Source organism: Coffea arabica, chromosome 6c, assembly GCF_036785885.1.
Source record: "Coffea arabica cultivar ET-39 chromosome 6c, Coffea Arabica ET-39 HiFi, whole genome shotgun sequence".
Taxonomy (NCBI): Eukaryota; Viridiplantae; Streptophyta; class Magnoliopsida; order Gentianales; family Rubiaceae; genus Coffea; species Coffea arabica.
The window spans coordinates 54,089,225-54,099,764 of NC_092320.1; the positions used below are offsets into that span (position 1 = coordinate 54,089,225).

General features: G+C 36.1%; 1 protein-coding gene across 1 annotated transcript; it reads left to right on the forward strand.

The window, feature by feature from the left end:
* The first annotated feature begins 7,043 nt into the window (after window positions 1–7,043).
* Window positions 7,044–8,668, forward strand: LOC113693270 (protein FAR1-RELATED SEQUENCE 7-like). The gene is made up of 4 exons (XM_027211830.1): window positions 7,044–7,266; window positions 7,354–7,451; window positions 7,507–7,852; window positions 7,938–8,668. Exons 1-4 carry the CDS (start codon window positions 7,044–7,046, stop codon window positions 8,666–8,668), a joined length of 1,398 nt encoding a protein of 465 aa, XP_027067631.1.
* Window positions 8,669–10,540: the final 1,872 nt, after the last annotated feature.

A 10,540-nucleotide genomic window follows, 5' to 3' on the forward strand; every position in this document is an offset into this window, starting at 1 on the left:
TCATGAAACTCAGTTTTACCTGTCAAGAGCAGTGGACAATGGGTATCACTGATTGCTTGGCTGGTGGGGATGAGTTGGTTTTATGAATTGCATCTTATTGTATTCTACATGTTAGAGATCAATCACCGCAATTGCTTTTCACTGGGTCTGTACATCCATCATATTCGTGCTGCTTCTGCTACTGAAGCTGATGAGCATTCTTAACGTTTTTGGTGGTGATTCGTGGTTAGGATTTTACTGTGGCGGCATGTACAGAGGAACTGACCATTCCTTTTCTCATAAAAATTTAGTGCTCATTCAACTGCAGGTATTCTACATGTCATTATGGTCATCTAGTTCTTTAATTGGTCTCATTAGTTCTTGGTCAGTAATATTTGTTTTTTTGCATCTCTTGGAAAACGAATCACTTGGGATTTTGCAGTTGTTATTGCATGTTAACATGGTGTTATAAAATCTGTTGTATTATTTCAGACCTTTCTGCACACTCTGTTTGCATATGTTGTATAATCTCCATATTGCGATGCGTTGTTGTATATTTTCTGCCGTGCCTGATACTACTAGGTGTTTTGTTCAAGGTAGCTGAAGACCGCGGCAAAATCAGAAAATATGCCTAAGAAATTCCCTGCTTGCAAGATAAGGATACCAAGGTTCACATTTGATTCTTTGCCGTTGGTCATCGTCCTTTACATCATCCCAAATTTCATCTAATGAACCATTCGCAGAAAGCTTGATAGCGAACCTCCTCAACAAAATGTATTAGATGGAGATGTAAGGGCGGTATAAGATAAATTTGAGAATCTGTCATGAAGCTGTTGATAGATATTCGATTGCCGAAGTTCTCCGTTATTGTAGGTCAATTTTGTTGGTCGTGACTTACTGCCTTTTTATGTTAAATTTGGAGCGGGCACCTTGGGATATTGAGGATTATTGGTCTTGCCAACCATTTGGCTGGAAGTTAAGTGGGAGAAAATACTTTTGCTTAGATATGCATGGACAATTTCATTCATTGTGAACCCTCTATGCTTTCATTGATTTTCATTTTTCTATTTTGGACAATTTACCCCATAAAATTAGGAAAAGATTTCATACTACTGAAATTGGTCAAATTAAGTGTGGATGTGCAATGATATATGAATCAGCTCTTTTTTTTTTTTTTTTTTTTTTGCGTATTCTTAATGATTGGTGTCAAATATTGAATTGAGAAGGAAGATTAGCTTGGTGTAATAGGAGGATGCCATTCATAATTTCATATGGTTTAATTGAGGTCTTTATTAATTGTAGTTTGACTGTCCATAATGAAAGGTTATATTGCATGGCGTTGATAATTGATACTTTAGAGAATAACTAAAGGTGCAAATTGAGCATTTTCGTGTTGCAATCTAGAAGTAGATGAATATATTTTGTCATAAAGGTTTTGAAACTGAAGAGAATAGATATACGAACGTGTAATAATGCACAAGTTAAGAGTACCACTTCAATTTATTGTCTTTAGCGAAATATCCTGAATTTTGTTGGATTGAGTACGAGGCATGAGCGTACTAATGATCTGGTTTGCTCACGAATGAGATTTTTACTTCGGCTTATCCCCCCAATTCTGGACTCAAAGGGGACAAGGTTTAGGACACTTGGATACGGCGGTGGTTTTGCTGCCAACCTTTTTGACAAGAAATCTCCACTTTTAAGTTCTCTCGGAAGCCTTTATGGTAGGAACGCTTTGACCGTGCCTATGGTAGGAAGGGCTGTAGAGATCGACACGTGTTAGAGTTGAATGGAGTCGAAACGGAGACGTTAAGTTGTGACAGAGCGCATGGAGAGAAAAGATGTATGCACTGTCTGCGGCTACAACCAAAAAATCACACGGACTTCTGTACGATGTTGTAGGTTGGGCCAGGAAGGATAATTGCGGGTTAGAACCAGAGGCATTTATGCATTTGCAAATGTACCCATAACCAATGAAAAAATGCTGCATATGCCTTCGACAAAAAATGTGCATAAAGAAGGTACCAAAATTTTAACAAATAATAAATGTAAATCTCACACGTGTGGGGAATAATAATTTGTAAGAAGGAAAAGTGGGGCAGAGTTAGTATAACAAAATTAGTATAGTTGGGAATTTTTTTTTCCTCTGCAGATTGTTCACAAATATAAGAGTCAACCGCTAAACAAAAATGTCATGCATATCTAATCTATAACTACATATAAATTAAATTTAGTTCATGTACAAAATGATCCTAAAATAATTAGCACACCACAATACCCTATTCTTTTAACAACAAAAAATACTTTTTGGCAAAAGTCTTCAATATACATGATATATGTATGAGAGGTATTTTACCATATTTTAATCTCTTGTTTTCCCATATTGTTATCTCATGTGTAATCATTGATGTTAATTTCGGGAAGAATATTTTTTTATAATAAAATTAGTTCGAATGTAATTAACAAGTTGAGATTTTTTTGGAAAAAATATTTGTGAAATATTTTGGAAGTTATATTTTATTTTCCCAAAAATAAAAGATTGCTATTTTGTTTACCAATTGTTGCCATTAACATTTCAGTTTGTAGACTAATTTTTATGAATGTAGAATTAGTTTAGTTAACAAAAATTGAAGTTGTGTTGGTTCGAGGATTGGCATGCTATTGTTGTTATTTTACATGTGAAAATATAACCTAAATAATGAAATAAATAATAGCTATTTAAAAAAAAAAAGGAATCAGGTGCTCAATTGATTGCATTCAAACTACGATTTCTGTTACTGCATAATTGCTAAATTATATTCGTATTCATAAGCAATCAATATGCATCATATATTGACCAGGAGTAAATTACTGATTACTTAACAAATCGTATCTAAACACATGATGTGATATACATTGCATTTGGTTACCGTAATACTCATACCATTTGCCTTTCTTTCCATCTATGTTATAAAACTGCAAAATTCCCTTGATTATATTAGTGAAAATGCATAAAATCTTTTTACAAAAGTAGAATCAATTTATTTACAAAATATTAATACTTTTAGGAGAAGCAATGCATTGTAGGAATGGTTTACTAGTTATTAAGTAAACATAACTACTACATTAAAAAGTTCCAAAAAAAGTTGAGTAATTATAATTTATTTACGAGTGCTTTCGAATGGAAGTATTAGGGGATTAATTTCTTTGATTCAATAATTTTTAGAGATTGTAATTATGAAAAGAAGAAAGAATTTTTTGAGATTCTAACTTATTATTAATATATGTAATAAATTTGATATTTGTGCAAGTTTTCATGTCTTTTATTTTCGGCAACGAAATTTGTGCAAATATGGTAAAACATCCCTCATATGCATGTCATGGATATTTGAGACTTTGAATAACAAAAAGTGTTGTTGTTAAAATAACATTGTATCATAGTGCGCTAATTATTTTTGGACCATTGTATACATGAACTGAATTTAATTTAAATTATACAAAAGATTTGTATGTGCAAGTGATTTTCATTTAATTGTTGGATCTTTTTTTATGAACAATCTGCCAAGGAAAAAAGTCCAGATCATACTGATTTTATTATATTAAGTATTATACCAATTTTGTCATTTTGTTATTGTTGTACTATTTCTTACATTGTTTGGGCTTTAACTCTTATTAATTCTTGTGTCAGATGTAAATTTATTAAAATTTTATCATCTTAGTATATTCGTAGGTGTTAAAATATAAAAATTGTGATATATAAATAAGTGATATTCTATACATAAGTATGAAGATTTTTGTTATTGGTATTCAAACCTTCAAATTTTTTAAAAATAAAAAATTATTAAAAACTTATAATGTGACAAAATGTTAATAATTTTTGTCCAAGGTTATGAACAAAGTGAAACTTCTTTTCATAGTATTTAAAAAAAATACAAAAAAATTTAATTAATATCTATAATCATTTATTATATAGATATATTAGAGTACTTACTAAGTAAGGTACTTGCAGCCTTAATGACTAATAAAACCTGTTATCATTATTTAAAATAAACTTCATAATATTAGTTTGACAACAGTTTTTTATGTAAAACTGTACATGTATTACAAAAATCTGTAAGTGTTAATCGTTAATAAAATTTACCATGTTACTGCTAAGATTTAGTATCAATGAATAAAAACTTAATGTTAGTTGAAGTAAACTTACTCTCCAAAATAGTGTGAATTTACCGAAACCGACTAACAACCATTAGTAATTAAATTTGGTTGCTAAAAATAGTTTTTGTGATCGGTCAAAAATTGTGGGGCATGAAATTTATTTTGATTGTTAACATGCAATGAAAAGGCGAACTACTAAGCGTAACAGGTGGTGTTAAACTAAGTCGGTCAACCCAAATTTGCAAGCTATTCAAACCAACAACGGCGGTCAAATGAAATATTGGCCTTGTTATTGACCATTGATATAGATATGGTTACAATTCTAATTTTGACACAATTTCTGTATATTGAGAGATAGAAGTTAAGTTAAGGGAATTATACTGTGTTTGGGTAGAATAAAATTGTTCGTAAGTTGTTTAAACTTATAATAACAATTACAAGTTTAATAAAACTTGTATTTGACTTGTCAACAGGTTAGAAAATTGTGGGAGTTATGATAAAAGTTTTGCAGTGAATAATAATAAAACAGGTAAATGTATTCTTCAAATAAAATAAACAAGAAAAAAATTGTTAAAAATTATACTGCAGGAGTGATTTAGTGAATAACAAATTTTGAAGAAAGGAGAGGCGAAAAAAGAAGCGCCACAACTAATTTGGAAAACAAAGGCCAAAATAAAGCTATTGGCCTCTGGGCTCTGTAACTTGTTTACTGTCAGTCTAACCCAAAACACGATTGAACTGGAAAAAAAAATTGCGTATCGCTTCACCGTCATTTGTTGTGAATCTCCAACAAAGTCAGCCGAGGTACAGTGACAGTCCGGTGTTGAAAATCAGTTGTCTTCTTCAACTGTGCAACAAAGGTTCGTTGGTTCTTTCTCGTATTTTTCGGAAATTTACTTTGTTATTAATTTTGTGAAAATGTGAATGTAAGCGGTGTGCAGAGAACGTGGTATTGGAAGTATGTCATATTCCCCTCTCTGTCGCGGGTTCTTCGGAGGGAAGGCAGCAGTGGAGAGTATCAATTCAGAAAGCGTATTGGTATGTCTTTATGTTGGGATTCCCTTTATGTTCGGATATGTTCTGTGTCAGATCTCATCATGAAAACGCAAGAACAACACTGTAAGGATGAACCTGTCTGTTCTGTAACCTACATTGATTGTCAGAGAGGGAATCTTTACCCCATTTTGATGGGATTATCATGTAATGACATTTTTCTGCAATAACATTGTGTATATCAGAAAATTGTTCGTTACCTATGATGGCATTGAATGATTACCTTTATTCCTTATTTTAGGTTTGTAAGCTCATTTGCCGTCATTCAGTCGTATGATTCAATCCCCTCTTCGTCGCGGGTTCTTTAGAGGGAAGGCAGCAGTGGAGAGTGTCAATTCAGAAAGCGTATTCGTAAGTTTTTATTATCTCATATATTGTGTGTTAGATCTCATCTTGCAAATGCAAGACCAAGACTGTAAGGATGAACCTTTGTTTTCTTTAACCTACATTGATTGTCAGTGAGGGAATTTTTGGGCCATTTTGAGGGGATTATCATGTAATGACATTTACCTTCAATAACATTGTGTGGATCAGATAATGTTCGTAACCTGTGATGGCACTAAATGATTACATGTATTGCTTATTTTAGGTTTGTAAACTCATTTTGCATCATTCATTCGTGGGGTTCAATTCTAATGTTTGGTGGAGAGAATTTAGAAAGGAACAAAGTTCATTATGCCTGCATAGCACAATTAGCAATAAAACATGGCTGCACTCCCTCACATGATGGCTATATTTATTGGTTTGTTAGTTGGCTAATGAGGTAGAATAAGCATATTCAACCGCCAAATGATTTGGCTATTAAATTCTTGTGATAATTGACATACCATGTACTTTGGGACGATTATCAGTTTGTATACTTTATCGAAACATAGCCGCTATTAATGAAGCTGAAATAGTAGTAGATTTCGTCATATGCTCTGTAGGCGAAGAAATAATAATGTTTACCTATTCACACAAAGATTCAGTTGCGTGACAGCCTCGGTTCTGTGGTTGACCTTGCTGGCTTCATCCAGAAGGATATAGTAGTAGTGAAGGCTGATATGTTTTTCCAGTACCAAAGATTGAAGAGTACTTGTAGTTTCGATGCTCGAAATTTGAAACTATGTTAGTTAAGAGCTGCTGCATAAGCGTGGCATTATAACTTGTTAAGACCATGTTCGGTATGAGCATAGGCAGCCGGACAACTGCTTTGACAGTTCGCCTTACGTGCCTAGGGGTGATTAGGTTTTGAATGTTGTAGGGAAAAGTGTCATGGAATGTTTCGGATAAATTTTGGAGAGAATTGTTACATGGTATACAGTATGTTTGAATGGTAGATAACGTCCAGGTTACGAATGCAAATGGTGGAAGGAGAACCATCGAGCAGCCGGTATATTGCCGGGCATGCCGAAGTTGAAGACAATGCTAATAGATTAAAAATTGAAAATTCAATAACGTATTACAGAACAGAAGGGATAACAGGGCAGGGGGCTGTAGGGGAGCATATTGGTGAAAATGTGGGAAATTAAAACACTGCATTTGAAGGTATTGATGATATAGATGTAGATAGCATGAAGTTTGAAAGTATTGAAGAGGCAGAATCATTCTATATGATGTACGCAAAAGCAATCGATTTTGGGGTGCGAAAAAGGTGAAAGAGAAAAGATAAGAAAGGGATTGTCCGAATCAGATCATGACTTTATAATAAGGAAGGCAAAAGACATAAAAAACACCTTAACAGAGGCGATCGAATAAGAGAACCAAAAGCAATAACAAGAGTGAACTGTGAAGCACGTTTGAAGATTCGATTAGATGAGGCGAAAGAAAAGTACGTTGTTGTAGAATTTGTTAGTACACATTGCCATCGTTTGTGCAACCCTGAAAGTGTGAGTTTCATGAGGTCTCATAGAAAGGTTGGGAAGTCGGACCTACAGCAGGTAGTAGTTATGCAACAAGCAGGCATAAGAACAAGTCACATTATGAGACTACTAGCTGTGCAGGTTAGAAGATACCACACCTTGGGATTCCATGTCACTGTTATGTACAATGCGCTAAATCGGCAGAGACAGCTAGCAGTTGGTCATGAGGACAACGATTCATCAATTGCATTCTTGTCAGGCAAGTAAGGAGGTGATCCCAATTTATTTTTCAAATATTCAGTAGATGGCTATGGCCGTCTCAATCGCCTGCTTTGGGCTGATTCAGTGTGTAGAGATGACTATGGATGTTTTGATGATGTGCTAGTGTTCGACAGCACGTATAATACGAACCAGTACAAATTTCCATTGGTTGTGCTGTGTGAGGTTAACAATTACTATTCCACATGTATCTTTGCCTGTGTTTTGATCGTTTGTGAAGGAGATGAGGGATATGATTATAAGTACATTCTTAAAAGCAATGCATGGGAGGAAACCGATAGCAGTTGTGACTGATGGGGACAAGTCAATGCGAAAGTGCATTAAAAATTTAATGCCAATAGCTAAGCATAGACTTTGCAGCTTCCATTTGGAAATGAATGCAGCCACAAATGTAAGGGAAAAAGAGTTCTTGGAGGCATTCAAGACCTGCATGTTTATGAATTGTATAGCAGAAAAGTTTGAAACGAGGTGGGCAGAGGTTGTGAGACGTTTTGGGCTTAAAGATAATGAATCGGTTAACAAGATGTACCGGAAAAGGGAGCTGTGGGCTATGGCTTTCCTCAGAGGCAACTTTTTGGCGAAATGCAGAGTACCCAATGGTGTGAAAAAATGCATTAAGTTTTAAAATTACATTTCACCTCGAAATTGAAGTTTTTGAGTGTCTTCAAACATATGACTTGGTCGTGGCCTGTTTGCGACATGAGGAGAGGCGTCAAAAGGATGTGACAGAGTACAGTGCCCTTGTGCCAGCGCCACATTTACATGCACTGGAAAAACATACTGGTGAAGTGTTTACGAGATCCACATTCGTTGTGGTACGGAAGGAAATGAAGAAGCAGGGGCTATTTTGTAGGATTAATGACACAGATGATGGAATCACCGCTGTCCACTTCATGAAATATTTGTACAATTACTCGTATCATACTGTGGCCTATAACAGGTCCACGGGACATATGAAGTGCTCCTACTTGAAAATAGAAACACATGGGCTGCCTTGTTGTCACATGTTTCTTGCAATACTATTTGAGGAATTGAAAATGATCCCTCCAAACTGCATCATGAAAAGGTGGACTTGGCAGGCAAAGGAAGGGGTAATAAGTAATGAGGCGGCTCAAACAACTAGCACGCACCTCACAGAGATGTTCAGATATTCTACACTGGTTTCAGCCACTAATGATGTATGTAGGCATGCATGCAAGACGGCTGACGGATTCACAAATGCATTGGAACTATTCCAGAACGAGTCAATTCGAGCTAAAGAGCTGCAATTGAAGAGGCATAGAGGTAAGGGCTGTGCAGCTGTCCAGGGAAGTAATGAAACTATGGGTGAAAGGGATTGGGTTAAGGACCCCGAAGTGATTGCATCACGGGACCTGCGTTGAGGGAAACCGAGGCAGACAGTAGTATCAGTGAGGTATTATTGGATCATCTCATGTATAATGTACTTCGGCACACATTCGAACTGTGTATACATAAATAGGCATGCATAACATATGTTACTTGCTATGGAATTGAAAAGGGTGGGTGTGGAGTTTAGTTCCATTTGTTTTGTTACTAATGCAGGGGAAGAGGAAGTGGGTCAAACACGTTATTAAAGTGCAGACAACGATGTTCATCATGCGAATAGTAGTTGCACTGCTCAATCTCGACAAAGCAATACGGGGACGACATCAGGTGGTCGAATCAGTGTGCCTAAAAAACAAGAGCAGCAGGGACCAATGGAGCCCATTGTTAGGCGTCAAGTTGGAATGGATATTATCTGCAATATATCGACTATGGTCTGAATATATCTCTCGCTACCTATCTTGCTAAGTTTTTCGTACACAAAACCCATGTTCACGCCCTCCTAAGTAATACGTACATCTTCTCGTCGAATGCTAATATAGTTCGCAAGATGCTGGCTTATTTTGTTAATCTTTGAAGTAAACTACTGCAATGAACATAACATCACGAAAATTGGTGTTACGCATAATTTGTAGATATTTGTGGCACTAAATCACAGCGGTAAGGTATTTGAAGGATAGACATTGTGTCCTTCAAATATTAGCCTAAAACAAATATGCCCCAATGTGAGTGCATGTGCTTATATGGCCCCTGCAACTGGTTGCAAAATATGAATGTGGCAGGAACAAATGGCATAGGGTAAGAGAAAAAAAAGGAATGGGTAATTGCTATAGTTACGTGTATAATGAGTTATTCGTGTCGCATGTCAAGGCGTTTTTGAACTGACCACCATTATTTGAATTCGATTAGGGTGGACCGGACAGTGTGGATGGCTTTTTCGGATACATGCTGAATTCACCACGCCTTCCTCGTATCAGGTATTCATCAACATTATTAGGTTTTTTGCTTTTGGCGCATGCAGTGGACAACAAAAGCAATCTGTAATTGTGTTCAATACGAGGTAATTTACATCTGAAGTGGCCATGTTAGGCAGGTTGATCAACCACCAGCTGTACTTGTTGATACCTTTGTAGCAGCATCAACCGACATTGCCGATTGGTGAAGCATAGACTGTGGGTAGAGTGAATTAGCACTTGCTTTTGTGTGATCCTGCATAGTAAACTACTTTTTTGCGGTGGAAAAATAGGTCGCTTGTTGTGTAATGAGGTCCGAACTCGATTGTACTTGTGTACTACTATTTCTGCTGGGTCATATGTAACGTTCAAAGTGGAACTATATTGTTCCTACATTTGCAATTGGTTGCTAAGAATTCATGTGGTTTGTACTTTGGCTTCATCAAATTATTGTTGAACGGGATACATGTTCAAGTGTCACATTCATGTGCGACCTAAAGATTTTTCAGTTTGATTTGTTTTGACAACTCAGTCACTATACAATTGCCATCTGCATTCACACCGCAATTGGTTGCATATAAGCGAAACAAGTGACTACTGGTTTGCTTACAAGGGCCTGTGTTGCCCAAGTTTAACTGACAAGGGGTAATTAACGAATTTTGAGGGAGGGGTGGTGGAACCACCAATGGGAAGTAAACTGCAGTGACGCAAACAGAGACACGCCTAAACTCGGTTGCAATTGCCAAGTTCTGCACCTGGTCTTCCCAATTTGGTATGTGTTGACAATACGTTCAACGAGTTGTGCAGGTACGGATTGAACCCATAAGATTGGGTTTTATGTGTATTTGTCCATGGGAAGAAATTGTACACCACACAAACTAACTTACTGACTTCATATTTGAAATAAACCTGAGTTCAGAAACACAATAGTCGTGGCCCACAAATGTAGTTTGGCAA

What these genes read in the sequence shown, in the direction of transcription:
- LOC113693270 (XM_027211830.1), top strand. Translation starts at nt 7,044, where the DNA reads ATGAGGTCTCATAGAAAGGTTGGGAAGTCGGACCTACAGCAGGTAGTA. An exon ending in ATCAATTGCATTCTTGTCAG is followed by an intron (nt 7,267 to 7,353) that starts GCAAGTAAGGAG and finishes GGGCTGATTCAG; the next exon opens with TGTGTAGAGATGACTATGGA. An exon ending in CATTGGTTGTGCTGTGTGAG is followed by an intron (nt 7,452 to 7,506) that starts GTTAACAATTAC and finishes TCGTTTGTGAAG; the next exon opens with GAGATGAGGGATATGATTAT.